At 40.6% G+C, this 20,359-nt stretch overlaps 1 protein-coding gene across 1 annotated transcript in view; it reads right to left on the bottom strand.

The window, feature by feature from the left end:
* Window positions 1-754: 754 nt before the first annotated feature.
* The window catches only part of LOC133561239 (forkhead box protein P2-like), a 289,077-nt gene continuing 269,472 nt past the window's right edge, over window positions 755-20,359 (bottom strand). The window contains 3 exon segments of the mRNA XM_061914578.1: window positions 755-7,155; window positions 18,924-19,219; window positions 19,471-19,540. Coding sequence (XP_061770562.1) covers window positions 7,011-7,155; window positions 18,924-19,219; window positions 19,471-19,540 — 511 coding nt within the window. The 3' untranslated portion in view covers window positions 755-7,010.

The raw sequence follows: 20,359 nt of genomic DNA, 5'->3' as shown, positions 1-20,359 counted from the left end.
GAAAAAAATGTTTTTAAATAAAAAAAAATTAAAAAATTTAAATTTTATATATATATATATATATATATATATATATATATATATATAAATACAATATTCAAATATCACAAGTGATCCAACCAGCCAGATTGTAGGTTGACAATCCTGGCTACTGTACACTTAAGGTACGCCGCTTGTTTTTTTCCATTTATTTCATGCATTACAGGGAAAAAGACAACTTTTTAAGAAAAAGAAAACAAATTTATTTTTATTTTTATTTTTTACAGTGAATATTATTTTTTTAATTAAAACAATCCAGCCTGTAGGTTGTCGATTCTGGATACGTTACACCTTTGTTTCTGTTTCCTTTATTTCATTTCCTTATATTACAAACAGATTTCTCTTTATTTCATTTTATTTTGAGAAAAAAGTCAAAATATTTTAAAAATGTACATATTTTTCTAAAGGAAAAAAGTTATATTTTAGTTTATTTTTTGTAACAAACTTCTATAAGAAAATGCACACACAAAAAAATCACCAATATGAGGACTTTGTTCAAATTTCACTCCTTTAACCCCGACCGAGGCGCTGCACGCTGCAACAAAGCCTTTCTAACACGTACATTAATGTTTAATTGTTTTTTTCCCCCCCTCAAGTCTCTGAAGTACACGCCCCTGAGACTTCAAAGTGTAGATTTTAATACCTTTGTAGAATAAAAGATACATGCAGTAAATAAATAAAGTCGTCTGTGATGCCAGAGGTAGCGAAAGGTCGCTTTTTAAATTCCAACTTTTGGTCCTTTATTTTATTCAGCAGTGAAATGCCATGAAATACAGAAAATAATGACGTTACAATGCTCAACCATGACCTTCTAACGTCAGAGAACCTTTTTATATGGACACAGTACACAGTCATGAAAAGTATCAAAAAAGTAGCAGAATCCCAGAAAGAAAATGTTTTTTTTTTCTCACCAATGACAAACATATGTTGGCTACAGTCCCGATTTTACTGTATACACAGGCGGATCATAGGCAATCCCGATTATCGGAGGGTACATGGCGGACATAATGCTTCATAAAGTATGCACAGAGGTACAAGCAATAAATACACACGTTAGGTTAAAGCCTTACAGCTACGCAAAGCCGATGCAAGAAAAAAGCAGGTTTGCTAGTCTTAGCGAGCCATGAGAGTGAAACGGTACAAATTCAGGTAAAAGAAACACAGAATTTAATTTTCCTCCTCCTGGTCTTTAGTAAAAAGTCTGGTAAGTGTATGGGTCCACCGACATCGGGGTTTGTTTTTTTTTCTTCTTCTTTACATAAGTATGCACAGTTATCAAAATTACAGACAAAATGAACCCCAGAAAAACCAGACAGATCCTAAAATCTAGGGGAGGAGCAAGTTTTCTGGAGGTCTTTCTGGTATTATGTGCAAGCAAACTATTTTAGACTTTTTTTTTTTCTGACTTCATTTATACAAAACCCATGCAAATCTACAGGTAATATGCATTCTGCGGCTGACCCTCCCCAAACTCTGAGGTAATGCACTCCTACGCACTGTTAGCACTTTAGCAAGGCCGTCATCTCCCTCCGTTCTATTTCGCTTCCTCTCTCCACCAAATGTTTTTTTTTTTTCCTTTTTTTTTCTGACATGCATGTTTAAAACACAATATTCCCTCACAGGTAATCTACTGTATACATCATCACTCTACAAATGTCGGATTACGATGCAAATCCTTCGCATCTTGACGCCAGGAATGTAAACGTCGGATCTGTCGTAATTGTTCGGAACGTGTTGTGCAGAGGTAGAAGCTTTCACGAAGCCTTTTGTTATTATTTTTGGGAACAAGTGGGAGAACCCTTTTTTTTCGTTAAAGACATAACATCCGTTTTATTTGGTGCGATTATTAAACGAGTCCTTCTGTTGACTGAGGTTTCATCCCCCTCCGTAAGCAGACATAATACCAGCACGTGTCGGTTCTCAAAGCTAAATGCTTGTTTGGCGAGCTTGGGCGGCGTGTTTTTTCCGCTTTGGTTGTTAGCAGGCCGACGCGTCGCGGCTCTTTGACGGCGTGCGTTGTTCTGCAGCTCGTTGCTGTCACAGGAACGCAAGCAGATCACAAACTACGCTCGCAATCCCGCGAGAATTTTTGTAGGAAATCGTACATAAAATTAAAGCAGCGCCGGAACCCGAAAAAAAACAAAACATGGCACGGGATTCATATGGCCCCATTCTCCAAGGTTTACCTGACACATGAAACGTGACAAATCCACTTTAGCAGTCAGATGGCAAGAGAGTGTCGAATACCTTCAAATTTTGTGGCAATTCAGTTGCTATGTAGAGTGCCGCTTTCCACCTTTTTCAGTAGACTGCGTTACAAAGTGATTAACACTCCCCTCTTCCTCTCACGTGAGATGCACCCACGAATGGGGCCGTATAAATCCCTTCCCCACTGCATGCCTGATGCAACACATCTCCAATACACTCATTCCTTGAACCTGTTGAATACTCTTAAAGGAGAACTGCAGTTTTTTTTGGGGGGGGATTGAACACATCATTCACAATCCTTATATAAGACAAGAACACACTTTTTTTTTTTCAATGCATTCTAAGTCATAAAATACAGCAAGTACGAGGTGGCTAACCATGCAGCTTCTGAGTGAACTCTAAAAAAACATATAAAACCGCCAACAATACTTTAATTGCATCTTGTGACCTGAATATTAACCAACTATTAGCAATATTGTTATTATAAACGCATTTTTTTAGTGGTGCCGCTACCACAGAGGGCTGACACGCTTATGCTGCTATATTAACATATTAAACAGGTGAGCTGCTGCATTGCCTCTGAGTTGGTGAAAGTTAGTTCTAGATTATAAATCATGCCTCTCACATGGATAGTAGAAGAATGTGGAAATAAACTGAGAACTTGGTCAACTTTGATGTCCAACTTAGATATTAAGAAAGACCTTTGTTTGCGACACTCTTTTTTTAAACCTTTCCCTAAACGGGAGTATGTAAACATCCCATCATGCGGACTCCATTGTTCGAGTAAGCGGTTGTTTTATTATGTTCCTAGTTTGTATTTCTTGTTCAGCATTTAGCAATACTGCTACATGTTTAGTGTTGTTGAACTGAAAAGCCAACATTCTGTGAAATTAAAAGGCCACCGTATGCTTCAAATGAACCGAAATACGTAAATATTACATATTATGAATAGACCAGTTAATATATTATACATATATATACTTACAATGTGTATATAACACCTTGATGAAGGTGCTTTTTTTGAAGTGTTTTATAGGCGGAATAGAGAAACTAACATTAGTTCCATTGTTAGCTGACATTTGCTAGCCTTTAATTACGAGTTAGAATGCATTGAAAAAAGGAAAACGTGTTCTTGTGAATGATAGGCAAAAAAAAAAAAAAAAAGCAATGTCTCCTTTTTAACTTGGTGAACAGGTTGACACATTATTCCATGAATGTGTCGGACATGTTAAAGCCTTCACAAAAATGTCCAACAAAATGTTCCATAATCATGTCAGGATAATGGTAGGTACTCCACAAAGATGGCCAACATGTTACTTAGTACTCCACAAAGATGGTCGACATATTGTAAAGTACTCCACAATGATGTCCGACATGTTATAACGTACTCCACAAAGATTGTCGACATGTTGTAAAGTACTCAACAAAGATGGTCGACATGTTATAAAGTAATTCACAAACATGTTATTAAGTACTTCCCAAACATGTTATAAAGTACTCCACAAAGATGGTCGACATGTTATAAAGTAATTCACAAACATGTTATTAAGTACTTCCCAAACATGTTATAAAGTACTCCACAAAGATGGTCGACATGTTATAAAGTAATTCACAAACATGTTATTAAGTACTTCCCAAACATGTTATAAAGTACTCCACAAAGATGGTCGACATGTTATAAAGTAATTCACAAACATGTTATTAAGTACTTCCCAAACATGTTATAAAGTACTCCACAAAGATGGCTGACATGTTATAAAGTACTCCACAAACATGTTACAAAGTACTCCACAAACATGTTACAAAGTACTCCACAAACATGGCCGACATGTTAAAAAGTACTCCACAAAGACGTCCGACGTGTTATAAAGTACTCCACTAACATGTTATAAAGTACTCCACAAAGATGGCCGACATATTATGAAAGTACTCCACAAAGATGTCCGACATGTTATAAAGTACTCCACAAAGATGGCCGACATGTTATAAAGTACTTCACAGACATGGCCGACATGTTACAAAGTACTCCAAAAACATGTTACAAAGTACTCCACAAAGATGACCGACATGTTATAAAGTAATTCACAAAGATGTTATAAGTACTCCACAAAGATGGCCGACATGTTATAAAGTACTCCACAGACATGGCCGACATGTTACAAAGTATTCCAAAAACATGTTACAAAGTACTCCACAAAGATGGCCGACATGTTACAAAGTACTCCAAAAACATGTTATAAAGTACTCCACAAAGACGTCCGAAAAGTTATAGAGTACTCCACTAACATGTTAAAAAGTACTCCATGAACATGTTATAAAGTACTCCACAAACATATTACAAAGTATTCCACAAAGATGGCCGACATGTTACAAAGTACTCCACAAACATGTTACAAAGTACTCCACAAACATGTTGTAAAGTACTCCACAAAGATGGCCGACATGTTATAAAGTACTCCACTAACATGTTATAAAGTACTCCACTAACATGTTATAAAGTACTCCACTAACATGTTATAAAGTACTCCACTAACATGTTATAAAGTACTCCACAAACATGTTACAAAGTACTCCACAAACATGTTGTAAAGTACTCCACAAAGATGGCCGACATGATATAAAGTACTCCACTAACATGTTACAAAGTACTCCACAAAGATGGCCGACATGTTATAAAGTACTCCACAAAGATGGCTGACATGATATAAAGTACTCCACTAACATGTTATAAAGTACTCCACTAACATGTTATAAAGTACTCCACTAACATGTTATAAAGTACTCCACTAACATGTTATAAAGTACTCCACTAACATGTTATAAAGTACTCCACTAACATGTTGTAAAGTACTCCACAAAGATGGCCGACATTATATAAAGTACTCCACTAACATGTTATAAAGTACTCCACTAACATGTTACAAAGTACTCCACAAAGATGGCCGACATGTTACAAAGTACTCCACAAAGATGGCCGACATGTTATAAAGTACTCCACAAAGATGGCTGACATGATATAAAGTACTCCACTAACATGTTATAAAGTACTCCACTAACATGTTATAAAGTACTCCACTAACATGATATAAAGTACTCCACTAACATGTTATAAAGTACTCCACTAACATGTTACAAAGTACTCCACAAAGATGGCCGACATGTTACAAAGTACTCCACAAAGATGGCCGACATGTTACAAAGTACTCCACTAACATGTTATAAAGTACTCCACAAAGATGGCCGACATGTTACAAAGTACTCCACAAAGATGGCCGACATGTTACAAAGTACTCCACAAAGATGGCCGACATGTTACAAAGTACTCCACAAAGATGGCCGACATGTTACAAAGTACTCCACAAAGATGGCCGACATGTTAAAAAGTACTCCACACAGATGGCCGACATGTTATAAAGTACTCCACAAAGATGGCCGACATGTTACAAAGTACTCCACTAACATGTCATAAAGTACTCCACTAACATGTTATAAAGTACTCCACAAAGATGGCCGACATGTTACAAAGTACTCCACAAAGATGGCCGACATGTTACAAAGTACCCCACAAAGATGGACGACATGTAACACAGAGTCTGGCCTAGCCGACAAACAAATCAATTTCAGTACAAAAATCCTACAGAAATTCTCGTGTATTTTCTTCTAAGGAGGCAGAATTTTGTATAACTTTGGTTTCCCCGGAAACAAAATGCGCGTTAAAGCCACAACACCACCTTTCCCAGATGACGCCGGTCGCCCCCGGCAACAAAGGAGCGCACACATCAACCAGAAAAAGCGTTCCCTTTCTGACATGGCTTGCGTCGTTAGCAGTCTTGTTGTTGTTATTATTGGTAGTAGTAGTATTCCCGCTTGAGTACTATTTGGCTTGGCTAGACATCGGTGTCAAGTTTGGCGTTTTCAGTCGGTGACATCACATTTTCACCAGCTCGTCAACTCAAACCACAGAAAAGTGAGGCTACAAAAAAAACAAACAACAGCCAGACGATGATTCTGCAACAATATTTTAGTTTTGGTTATGATCCACTTGGACTCCGAGCTCCTCTTCTTCATCCCAGAGGTTTTCAAAAGGTAGTTTTTTTTTTTTTTTTTGCGGAAGGAGTTTTTATTCTCGGTTAAAGTGGCGTCTTTGTGTCGGGTGTTGTCCATAATAATAATAATAATAATAATAATAATAATAATAATAATAATCATTAGGGATTATTGGCCTTTGCTAGCGAGGGCTTTGGTTTCCAGCTGTTGCCTGTGACTGCGAGCACGGAGACAAAGCTTCTAGAAGGTGGAGGTGAGGAGGAGGACCGTTTTGTTGTTGTTGTTGTTGTTGTTGTACTCTGTGATTGAGGGGATGGCATTTACAGTCGGTGATATGAGCAACAAAAATATTCATAACTGATGATTCCAACCAGCAATTGTCTCTAGACATCAAAAACTACTGTGACTAAAAATGTGGTCCTTTCGTTGTTGTTGTTTTTTTTGTTTTGGTTTTGACGGCATTTGTTTCCTCCCTCCTTCCATCCTTCCATCCATCCATCGACTCGTCCATCGGTGAGTCTGTCATCCGACCGTCTTGGATCAGTTTTTTTTTTTTTTGCGACCATCCGGATGCATGCTCAATAAATAGTCCCAGTGGTGAGAGGGACAGAGAGAGGGGGAAACAAAAAGGAGAGTCGGCGGATGTCGGAGTGCTTTTTTTTTCTTCTTCCAAGTCTGGGCTGAAGGGGATAGCAAAAAAACAAAATCAAACGAAGTCACTCCAGGTCTTCTGATAAGTTCCCTTCCTCCAGCTCCCGGTCGTCGTCCAGCTCTGGACTGTGATTGGCCGTCGTCACAAGTGACATGGGGCAGTCGTCGTCGTCCATGTGAAGAGGCTCCTCCTTCACGTGCACGGCCATCCTGTCACACAAGCGCACGTTTGGTTAGTTCCTCAAAGGACCACTTCATCACTTTTTGTAGTTTGACCGGAAAACAATTAGGGCACGTAAATAAATATTTACAAAATAATCTGTACTTATATGTATCTGCTGCTAATATAAGCGTTTCTTCTCAAAAGGTTTCTTCATTCATCACTCCAAGCAACGTTTATAAGTTTAAAAAAAGTATTTACTAAATAGTCTGTACCGGTATATATTTATGGCTAAAATTAAAAAAAAAAAGTACTTCCTGTTTTGTGCCTTGAACCGGAAGTAGACCCATCCCGAACGTTTCTCCTCAAAAGGTTTCTTCATTCATCACTAAGCAACATTTTTAAAATTTAAACAAAAATTTACAAAATAATCTGTACCGGTATGTATTTCCGGCTAATATTTAGAAAAAATACAATTCTTCCTGTTTTGTGCCTTGAACCGGAAGTACACCCGTCCCTAATGTTTCTCCTCGAAAGGTTTCTTCATTCATCTCTCCAAGAAACGTTTGTAAATTTTTTAAGAATATTTACAAAATAATCTGTACCGGTATATATTTACGGCTAAAATAAAAAATAAAAAAGTACTTCTTGTTTTGTGCCTTAAACCGCAGGTATACCTGTCCCGAACGTTTCTCCTCGAAACGTTTCTTCATTCATCACTCCAAGCAACGTTTTTAAGTTTAAAAAAAAAAACATTTACAAAATAATCTGTACCGGTATGTATTTACGGCTAATATTAAAAAAAAAAAATTATTCCTGTTTTGTGCCTTGAACTGGAAATATACCCGTCCCTAACGTTTCTCCTCGATAAATTTCTTCATTCATCACTCCAAGTAACGTTTGTAAGTGTTAAATAGACATTTACAAAATAATCTGTACCGGTATATATATACGGCTAATATTTATATAAAAAAAAAGTACTTCCTGTTTTGTGCCTTTGTACGGGAAGTATACCCGTCCCTAACGTTTCTCCTCGAAAGGTTTCTTCATTTATCAATCCAAGTAACGTTTGTAAATTTTAAATAGACATTTACAAAATAATCTGTACCGGTATATATCTACGGCTAAAATACAAATTAAAAAAGTACTTCCTGTTTTGTCCCTTGAACCAGAAGTAAACCCATCCCGAACGTTTCTCCTCGAAAGGTTTCTTCATTCATCACTAAGCAACATTTTTAAATTTTAAATAAACATTTACAAAATAATCTGTACTGGTGTGTATTTCCGGCTAATGTTTAAAAAAGAAAAAAATCTTCCTGTTTTGTGCCTTGAACCGGAAGTATACCCGTCCCGAACGTTTCTCCTCGAAAAGTTTCTTCATTCATCACTCCAAGTAACACTTGTAAGTTTTAAATAAACATTTACAAAATAATCTGTACCAGTATGTATTTCCGGCTAATATTTAAAAAAAATAAAATTCTTCCTATTTTGTGCCTTGAACCGGAAGCATACCCGTCCCGAACGTTTCTCCTCGAAAAGTTTCTTCATTCATCACTCCAAGCAACACTTGTAAATTTTAAAGAAACATTTACAAAATAATCTGTACCGGTATATATCGAAGGCAAATATATTTTTATGCCGTATGTATTTACGGCTTATATATATAAAAAAAATTAATTCCTGTTTTGTGCCTTGAACTGGAAATATACCCGTCCCTAACGTTTCTCCTCGAAAGGGTTCTTCATTCATCACTCCAAGTAACGTTTGTAAATTTTAAATAGACATTTACAAAATAATCTGTACCGGTATATATCGAAGGCAAATATATTTTTAAAAAAAAGTACTTCCTGTTTTGTGCCTTGAACCGGAAGTCCCTAACGTTTCTGCACAAAAGGTTTATTCACTCATCACTCCAAGTAACGTTTGTAAGTTTTAAATAGACATTTACAATATAATCTGTACCGGTATGTATTTACGGCCAGTATTTAAAAAAAAAAAAAAAAAAAAAGCACTTCCTGTTTTGTGCCTTCAACTGGAAGTATACCTGTCCCAAACATTTCTCCTCAAAAGGTTTCTTCATTCATCACTCCAAGTAACGTTTGTAAGTTTTAAATAGACATTTACATTATAATCTGTACTGGTATGTATTTACGGCTAATATTTGAAAAAAAAAAAGCACTTCCTGTTTTGTGCCTTGAACCGGAGGTATACCTGTCCCGAACGTTTCTCCTCGAAAGGTTTCTTCATTCATCTCTCCAAGTAACGTTTTTACATTTTAAATAAACATTTAAAAAATAATCCGTACCGGTATGTATTTCCGGCTAATATTTAAAAAAAAAAAGCACTTCCTGTTTTGTGCCTCGAACCGGAAGTATACCTGTCCTGAACGTTTCTCCTCGAAAGGTTTCTTCATTCATCACTCCAAGTAATGTTTGTAAGTTTTAAATAAACATTTAAAAAATAATCCGTACCGGTATATATCTATGGCTAATATTAAAAAAAAAAAGTACTTCCTATTTTGTTCCTTGAACCGGAAGTATACCTGTCCCGAACGTTTCTCCTCGAAAGGTTTCTTTATTCATCTCTCCAAGTAGCGTTTGTAAGTTTTAAATATACATTTACAATATAATCTGTACCGGTATGTATTTACGGCTAATATTTAAAAAAAAAAAAGCACTTCCTGTTTTGTGCCTTAAACTGGAGGTATACCCGTCCCGAACGTTTCTCTTCGAAAGGTTTCTTCATTCATCACTCCAAGCAACGTTTGTAAATTTTAAATAAACATTTACAAAATAATCTGTAACGGTATGTATTTACAGCTAATATTTAAAAAAAAAAAAAAAGCACTTCCTGTTTTGTGCCTTGAACCGGAAGTAGACCTGTCCTGAATGCTTCTCCTCGAAAGGTTTCTTCATTCATCACTCGAAGTAATGTTTGTAAGTTTTAAATAAACATTTAAAAAATAATCCGTACCGGTATATATCTATGGCTAATATAAAAAAAAAAAATACTTCCTGTTTTGTTCCTTGAACCGGAAGTATACCTGTCCCGAATGTTTCTCCTCGAAAGGTTCTTTATTCATCTCTCCAAGTAACGTTTGTAAGTTTTAATTAGACATTTACAAAATGATCTGTACCGGTATGTATCTACGGCTAATATCTTTTTTAAAAAAGTACTTCCTGTTTTGTGCCTTGAACCGGAAGTCCCTAACGTTTCTGCACAAAAGGTTTCTTCAGCATCACTCCAAGCAGCGATAGCGCTCTATAGCCCGGATTTCAAAGGTTTTCTAATTTAGCGAGTTGCACCTGTCTGTACTTTTGTCCCCCCTCCCACGGAGGAGATAGAGCGGGATAAAGATGCAGGCGGGGTGGACTCCCTGGCGAGATACGGTAAACACGGAGCTGGCGTGACATGCATTATCCAGCGCGTTGTTTGCCAGACGCTAATTTGACACGACGCCTCGCGTGGACTGTAAGTACCAGCACGGAAAACACGGCCGATGAGCGGCGATGCCTCAGACATGTTTGGCATTTAAAAGTTTACTGATGACACCGGGTTGAAATACATGAAAGGGGGGGGGGGGGTGGACAGGCCACGTGATAAATAATGGAGAATTTCTCATCCCTGAGCCCCCCGGAGCAAAGGCAGAGGAGAGGCTTTTTTATCTAGTTAATAGAAAGCACAGCCGCTCGTTAATATGCGGGGGCGGGCCTTGGGTGGTGGTGGTGGTGCGGGGGGTATGGGGGGGATATGTGCGTCGCCCCTCAAGAGGGGGGAAAAGAGCGTCGGCGAGGTTCTGCCGTTAATCAACTTCAGCCTCGGACGCCATGATACATGTTTGGGGGCGGCGAACGTTGCCGGCATCTGGCCGCCATAGCCAGAAGAACAACGCAAAACGAGGCGCGACGTGATCCCACCACCGCCGGTCGCCGCCGTGACAGAGGTGACAAAACATCGCTGCTCCTGACACGTCGGAGAGTCCCCAGCAAGGGGAGTGGCTTAACAACAAAAAGGGGGAGGGGCTTGAGAGAGACTCTTCGAAGGTACAGATGGTGTGGAAAAGCCGGGCAACAGGGAGACTCGGGTGTCAAACTGGAGGGATCTGGTCCACCACTTCATTGTAAATAGTCTTTGCTGCAGCGCTTACATATACTGTAATACTGTATACTGTTATTTAGTATTTGTTATACATTGTGTACCGTATTTCCTTGAATTGCCGCCTTGAACTGACGTCCGCAGGAACCTATTATGCAGCTCATTTTTATTTGACAGTCATTGAAATATCTTGTGTGACATCATGCACAAAAGTGCACTTTATTTGTTTTCATGCCACAGTTTAGTGAGTTTTGTTTCTTGTCCATTGTTGAGTCAAAGTTGTGTTTTTGCCTCATGCGCCTTTTTGTTTGTTCCTATTTTGAAAGTTATTGATTAAAAATGTTCCTATTTTCACGCCTGGTGCAGAGTAGTCCGTTTGCATCCCGGGAGAACAAACCCCCGCAGCAGGCTGTGAAGACCCCCCACGCCATGACAGAACGTCGCCAGCCGGGCTGACTGGCAAGGGCGGTCTAATTAGTCTCATGATTAGAGCCAGGTGAGCGTCCAAACACCTGCGGCAGGTGAAAATCATAAGTCACCATGGCAACCAAAACAAACGAGGGTGAACCAAAAAACAGGAACTAATGGAGTTCAAAACAACAGAAAAAAATTGGACAAGGTAATTGGGATTTGTTATACATTGTATACCGTATTTCCTTGAATTGCCGCCTTGAACTGACGTCCGTAGGAACCTATTATGCAGCTCATTTTTATTTGACAGTCATTGAAAAATCTTGCGTGACATCATGCACAAAAGTGCACTTTATTTGTTTTCATGCCAGAGTTTAGTGAGTTTTGTTTCTTGTCCATTGTTCAGTCGAAGTTGTGTTTTTGCCTCATGTGCCTTTTTATTTGTTTCTATTTTATCCATCCATCCATCCATCATCTTCCGCTTATCCGAGGTCGGGTCACGGGGGCAGCAGCCTAAGCAGGGAAGCCCAGACTTCCCTCTCCCCTGCCACTTCGTCTAGCTCTTCCCGGGGGATCCCGAGGCGTTCCCAGGCCAGCCGGGAGACATAGTCTTCCCAACGTGTCCTGGGTCTTCGCCCTGGCCTCCTACCGGTTGGACATGCCCTAAACACCTCCCGAGCGAGGCGTTCGGGTGGCATCCTGACCAGATGCCCGAACCACCTCATCTGGCTCCTCTCCATGTGGAGGAGCAGCGGATTTACTTTGAGTTCCTCCCGGATGGCAGAGCTTCTCACCCTATCTCTAAGGGAGAGACCCAAACTCATTTGGGCCGCTTGTACCCGTGATCTTATCCTTTCGGTCATGACCCAAAGCTCATGACCATAGGTGAGGATGGGAACGTAGATGGACCGGTAAATTGAGAGCTTTGCCTTCCGGCTCAGCTCCTTCTTCCCCACAACGGATCGATACAACGTTCGCATTACTGAAGACGCCGCACCAATCCGCCTATCGATCGGTATCGATTTCTATTTTAATAGTTATTAATTAAAAATGTTGATTAAAAATGTTCCTATCTTCACGCCTGGTGCAGAGTAGTCCGTTTGCATCCCGGGAGAACAAACCCCGCAGCAGGCTGCGAAGACCCCACCACGCCATGACAGAACGGACTGACTGGCAAGGACGGTCTAACTAGTCTCATGATTAGAGCCAGGTGAGCGTCCGAACACCAGCGGCAGGTGAAAATCATAAGTCACCATGGCAACCAAAACAAAGGAGGGTGCACCAAAAAACAGGAACTAATGGAGTTCAAAACTACAGAAAAAAACAAAAACATTATCCAGACCACCGAACATGACCGTTTCCGTTTATTTCGACCATGTGTACAATTAATTTAATTAAATTAAAACGTCCTCTCACTCCTGCGCTTACCAAAGGCATGCGGTAAAAGTAAGCATGCGCTAATTATCTTAAAACCTCTTCTCACTCCAGCACTTACCAAAGACATGCAGTAAAAATTTGAGTGTGATGTAAGCTTGGACCTTAAATCCTACGGAACAGCTCTTAATCTTCTTCCCTTTATGCTATTTCAATTATTGAAATCAGCCACCTCCATTTTGAAAATGATGACAGGGGAAGTGTCACTCGTGATGTCATGAGTTTGACCAGGCGGTAATACTAAGAATGCGCTAATTATTTTGGGAAGCGAGTTTGACCGGGCAGTAATTCAAGGCAGGCGCATACTTTATGCCCTGCGGCAATTCAAGGAAATACGGTATATTCAATTGAATAGAGTGCAAAGACAACATACTTAACATTGGAACTGGTAAACTTTGTTATTTTTTGCAAATATTAGCTAAATTGGAATTTGATGCCTGCAACATGTTGCAAAAAAGCTGGCACGAGTGGCAAAAAAGGCTGATAAAGTTGAGGAATGCTCATCAAACACTTATTTGGAACATCCCGCAGGTGAACAGGCTATTTAGGAACAGGTGGGTGCCATGATTGGCTATAAAAGCAGCTTCCATGAAATGCTCAGTCGTTCACAAACAAGGACGAGGCGAGGGTCACCGCTTTGTCAACAAATGCGTGAGCAAATTGTCCGACAGTTTAAGAACCATATTTCTTTACAAGCTATTGCAAGGAATTTAGGAATTTCACCATCCGAGAAGGTCACCGCACATAAATCCCTGCATCAAAAACCGACATCAGTGTGTAAAGGATATCACCACATGGGCTCAGGAGCACTTCAGAAAACCACTGTCAGTTACAACAGTTTGTCGCTACATCTGTACGTGCAAGTTAAATCTCTCCTATGCAAAACTAAAGCCATTCATCAACAACACCCGGAAATGCTAAATTCTACGTTAATGGTTATTTGAAAAAAAAAAAAAAAAAGACATTTCTGAGTTCGAATATTAAATATCTTGTTTTTGCAATGTATTCAATTGAATATAAGTGGAAAAGGATTTACAATTCATTGTGTTCTGTTTTTATTTAGAATTTACACAATCACTGGTTTTGTAGAAGACAAGAGCAACCTTGTGTGTTAATTGGAGGACAGTCCAGCTCCACACTGCAGGACTGCTTGCATGCAAGGCGATAACACCTGATACTATTGTTTCTTAGTCTTTTTTGCTGATATCGGACTGTTATCTAATATTGATATCACATAAGAGAACATGTCTTGTCATTTAGCTTGGTGCCATTTATTTGGATGTGTTTCCATCAAACGTGAGCGCTGACGTATAGAACAATGTCTGCATTTGTAAAAGTGAACATGAAAAAAGCCACTTTTCACCCTGCAATTCCTGTCCAATCCTCTCCCACTTTGAGAGTGGGAACGTACGAGGGGTCCACCCGCCCACCCCCCACCCACCTTGTGTCCTCGTGCCCTTTGTTAGTTTAATTGCCTCATATTTAACCCACATTTTTTTGTATTTTATGATGTCACGACCCCAAGGCGAGGTTAGATTTATAATATCGTCCCGATTTTTAGTACAAGGCGCTGGCTTGTCGTCTATGAATAGCCGCGGTGTAGCTACATTTCATGTCTGAGAGGCATTAATATTCAGCGACATCATTATTTTAAAACCCTTTTTTTATTTCCCGCGTAGTGTCCATCATGTGAGAAACACAGATGCACTTTCCGAGTCGGCCTTAAGAGAACAAGGGAGCGCTTGTTTCGCCCATACATGTGTACCTCCTTCTCTGAAGTGGGGTGTTAAGTGGCCTTTAGCTTATTTAACTTTAATGACAAGATGATGCACTTTTTCAGACTTTCCTCTCCACACGTGACATGAGACGCGTGTCTCCGCGTCGCCGATACGACCGCCGCAACCTCAAAATGGAAGAAGTGTGTTTTTTTTCTTCTCTCCCCCAGACAAACGTCTCGTCCGTCTTTGAATAATGGAAGGGCGTGTAGCCAAGCTAAATAGGACATCACCTTTTAAAAGGCCTTTCTCAGGAGAGGACGCGCTGGTCCGACAATTAGACCAACCTTCTTCTTTCCTCTCAAGCTCCTTGCCGTAACCCACTGACCGCGTGGCCTGGGGGTATGCTACGTGTGTACGTGTGTGTGTGTGTGTGTGTGTGTGTGTGTGTGTGTGTGTGTGTGTGTGTGTGTGTGTGTGTGTGTGTGGGTGTGTGTGTGTGTGTGTGTGTGTATTACACTTGTGGACGCCCTGAGGCGGGGGTCCCCAATTACATTGTCCAAGGGCCAGAATTTTTTTCCTCAGCAGATGCAGTAAAGGACATGAAACGTAAAATATCATACATATGTATTAATAATATGTAAATATAAATATATATAAATATACATAAATATGTAAATATATATACAAACATAAATTTAAAAAAAATATATATATATAATGTATTATATAATAATATATTTATTATTTTATATATATATATATATATATAATATATCTATTATTTTATATATATATATATATATATATATATACGATATATATATAAAATAATATATATATATATATATTACTTATTATATTATTTTATATATATATATATATATATATATATATATATATATATATATATATATATATATCCATCCATCCATTTCCTACCGCTTATTCCCTTTCGGGGTCGCGGGGGGCGCTGGCGCCTATCTCAGCTACAATCGGGCGGAAGGCGGGGTACACCCTGGACAAGCCGCCACCTCATCCCAGGGCCAACACAGATAGACAGACAACATTCACACACTAGGGCCAATTTAGTGTTGCCAATCAACCTATCCCCAGGTACATGTCTTTGGAGGTGGGAGGGGCCTATCCCCAGGTACATGTCTTTGGAGGTGGGAGGGGCCTATCCCCAGGTGCATGTCTTTGGAGGTGGGAGGAAGCCGGAGTACCCGGAGGGAACCCACGCATTCACGGGGAGAACATGCAAACTCCACACAGAAAGATCCCGAGCCTGGATTTGAACCCAGGACTGCAGGACCGTCGTATTGTGAGCCAGACGCACTAACCTCTCTGCCACCGTGAAGTCATATATATATATATATATATATATATATATATATATATATATATATATATATATATATATATATATATATATATATATATCCCTACGCTTTGAACCCTGCAGCTTTTAAGTTAAAGTAGCAATGATTGTCACACACACACCAGGTGTGGTGAAATGCGTCCTCTGCATTTGACTCATCCCCTTGATCATCCCCTGAGAAGTGAGGGGAGCAGTGGGCAGTCGCGCCCAAGAATCATTTGTGGTGATTTAACCCCCCAATTCCAACCATTGATGCCGAGTGCCAAGCAGGGAGGCAATGGGTCCAATTTTTATAGTCTTTGGTATGACTCGGCCGGGGTTTGAACTCACAACCTGCCGATCTCAGGGCGGACACTCTAACCACTAGGCCACTGAGTAGGTATAAATAGAAATATAGGTTTATAAAACCTCCAATCTCATAACTTCGGTGTGTAGTGAAACAGGTATCGTTGCTACTTGTCCTACAGGGATGATACTGTTCCAATAATTATGTGTAAGTTATCACACAACTCTTATGCTTATAGTTGCGCAGTGGGAGAGTGGCCGTGCGCAACCCGAGGGTCACTGGTTCAAATCCCACCTAGAACCAACCTCGTCACGTCCGTTGTGTCCTGAGCAAGACACTTCACCCTTGCTCCTGATGGGTGCTGGTTGGCGCCTTGCATGGCAGCTCCCTCCATCAGTGTGTGAATGTGTGTGTGAATGGGTAAATGTGGAAGTAGTGTCAAAGCGCTTTGAGTACCTTGAAGGTAGAAAAGCGCTATACCAGTACAACCCATTTATTTATTTATTTATAGTTTGTTGCTATAGTTATTCACTATTGTGCTCAAGCTGTACTTTATCTATCTGTGCAAGGACAAAACTTGTTATTAGCTACGGCATATGAGGGGTTGCCTCGTCGCGGATATTTTGTTTGTCTTAGCCCGCTAACAGCCCAGGACTTCAAGGACCTCAATGAACATTAGACGACAGAACGCAGACGATGCAGAGACAAGGACCCCAGCACATCCCGTCACGTATTGTGCGTACTGGAAGCTGCTTTGCGTGAAATGTGTGGCCACTCCTTTTGGAGGCGGCCTCAGTGATGTAACCAGGGACCCCCCCCAAATAAATAGAGGAGCACGTGGGACTGGTAGCTCAGAGTGTGGTGGGAGATTGTAACTGAGGGTGCAATCCCAAACGTCTCTCCTCATTGAGCCAAATTGAACTCTGTATCTGCATGATTCCTTGCTTCTTGTCGGTGTAATGGATGTCATCAGTGTTTGAACCTGCCAGATACTTGAAATAAATGTACAGGATTTGTCTCAATTGAGACAAGGTTTTGTGATTAAGAAGTAGTTATAATACTGCGGACTGCGGGTGGACGTTAGTTGCGAGCTAGCTAGCCATGTCTTAAAGCACCTCTTCCTGAGGGCATTTCAGTGTTATGACTTCACCTTTATCATTTGTTTTTAAGCTGGACCGGTAATTTCTAGAGGCGGTATAGTACCAAATATGATTCATTGGTATTGCGGTACTACAAACCCCGTTTCCATATGAGTTGGGAAATGGTGTTAGATGTGAATATAAACGGAATACAATGATATGCAAATAATTTTCAACCTTTATTTAGTTGAATATGCTACAAAGACAACATATTTGATGTTCAAACTGACAAACATTTTTTGCTGAATGGTCCATACAGGTTTTGGAGCGACATATGTTGTCATCCAAACAACGTTATCATGGACGCCCCTGCTTATTTCAGCAAGACAATGTCAAGCCACGTGTTACAACAGCGTGGCTTCGTAGTAAAAGAGTGCAGGTACTTTCCTGGCCCGCCTGCAGTCCAGACCTGTCTCCCATGGAAAATGTTTGGTGCATTATGAAGCGTAAAATAGGACAGCGGAGACCCTGGACTGTTGGACGACTGAAGCTCTACATAAAACAAGAATGGGAAAGAATTCCACTTTCAAAGCTTCAACAATTAGTTTCCTCAGTTCCCAAACGTTTATTGAGTGTTGTTAAAAGAAAAGGTGATGTAACACAGTGGTGAACATGCCCTTTCCCAACTACTTTGGCACGTGTTGCAGCCATGAAATTCTAAGTTAATGATTATTTGCAAAAAAAAAACAATGTTTATGAGTTTGAACATCAAATATGTTGTCTTTGTAGCATATTCAACTGAATATGGCTTGAAAATGATTTGCAAATCATTGTATTCTGTTTATCTTTACATTTAACTCAATTTCCCAACTTATATGGAAACGGGTTTTGTAATATTATTTGATATTTTACGGTATGTGTTAATAATTTCACACATAAGTCACTCCAGAGTATAAATCGCACCAATTTCCCAACTCATATGGAAACGGGGTTTGTATACTAATACCGGTATACCGTACAACCCTATTTACAATATAACTACAACAATTCTTATTAAACTGAATAATATCTTGCAAGAACCGTTTTGACCCCAATAATCAAAATCAAATGGAATTATTCATATATATATATTTTTTTAAATGTTTAAATATATATTTATATATATTATAAATATATTTTCAAATTAAATTGTGAGTTCTTGTGATATTTACAACCCCAATTTGGAGAGTAACACGTGGCAGTTATACTGTACAGGAGCCTAAGCCTTTCTTCCAGTCACTCACCTGCACAGAAACCGAGAAAATTGTTCTTGATTTTAGGTGATTTTGCAAAATGGATGAATTCGTTCTCAAACAAGACCTGAGGGGTGGTGTTCTATGGGGGGGTAGGGGTAGGGGTCAGTGTGTGCAGAACCTACATGTGCCCGTGTGGGGAATACCCTGGGCTGCCGTGTCCGTTGGTGTCCAGGTGGTCCAGGGAGCCGTTGAGGTCATCGTGGACAGACTGCAACAGGGTAGGGGGGCTGCCACTCAGCGTGCCGGGGGGGCTGATGCCCAGGAGCCCCGGCGGGCTGCCGCCGAGCATCCCCGGCGGACTGCCGCCCATCAGTCCGGAGGGGTCGCCGCCCAGGAGGCCGTGGCAGCCGCCCATGTGTGCGCTGTTCATGAGGCCGGGGGTACCCAGTAGAGGGAGGGTGGTCTCCGCCAGGGCGGCCTGCGGGACAAGACAAGTAAGAGACAAGACCTCGTCCCCTTGAAAAGTTTACCTCCAAAACCCCCGACTGGGCATTCAATTTATACGCCGCCATTAAATTTATCGTTATTTTCGCCATAAGCCTGGCCGGCGTGTATACAATTAAGCCAAATCATTTATGACAGCCTGGATAAATATTCATGGCCACGCCCCTTCCTCTCTTGCAGGGCGGGACCAGGGGACAATGTCACCCAGGTGGCTCGGCTTCTTACCTGGAGGCTGGCGTTTAGTGCTGAGCCGTAGCCCAGACTGGAGGGCAGGTTCTTGACGAGTGAGGGGCTTCTGGAAGAGTTGAGGAGAGAGGGAGAGAGGGAGAGAGGGAGCGTCAATAAGAGCTTGACAACAGGTGCTGGGTCCACCTGTCCAAACTGTCCATATGCACTCTAGAAGGAAACTGCTGCACCAAATTCTGCTCGGGAGCTCAGTTCAAAACTTGACCCTTTTTATAGCCGAGTCCCACAAGCAGTCATACTTCCTTAAAAACAATAGTTTTTCATACATGATCTTTAACTAGATAGGTCCCCAAAAACAGCAGAGCTCTATGAAAATAAGGAAAAGCTGCTGATGGTGTGTTTGACTGAAAAACAGGTAGAAGGAGATACTGTAGAACAGTGATTTTCAAGACTAGTGTGCCGTGGGAAATTATGCAGCTTCACTTAATTGGTCCAAAAAATAATTTTTGCAAATCCATCCATCCATTTTCTACCGCTTGTCCCTTTCGGGGTGGCTGCATTGGGGCGAAAGGCAGTGTACACCCTGGACAAGTCGCCACCTCATCGCAGGGCCAACGCAGATTGACATACAACATTCACACACTAGGGCCCATTATCCATCCATCCATCCATTTCTAACGCTTATTTTCTTTTGGGGTCGCGGGGGGCGCTGGCGCCTATCTCAGCTACAATCAGGCGGAAGGTGGTGTACACCCTGGACAAGTCGCCACTTCATCACAGGGCCAACACAGATAGACAGACAACATTCACACTCACATTCACACACTAGGGACCATTTAGTGTTGCCAAGCAACCTATCCCCAGGTGCATGTATTTGGAGGTGGGAGGGGCCTATCCCCAGGTGCATGTCTTTGGAGGTGGGAGGGGC

This window comes from Nerophis ophidion, linkage group LG10, assembly GCF_033978795.1.
Source record: "Nerophis ophidion isolate RoL-2023_Sa linkage group LG10, RoL_Noph_v1.0, whole genome shotgun sequence".
In the NCBI taxonomy this organism is placed as follows: domain Eukaryota; kingdom Metazoa; phylum Chordata; class Actinopteri; order Syngnathiformes; family Syngnathidae; genus Nerophis; species Nerophis ophidion.
This window is presented reverse-complemented; position numbering and strand designations above follow the sequence as displayed.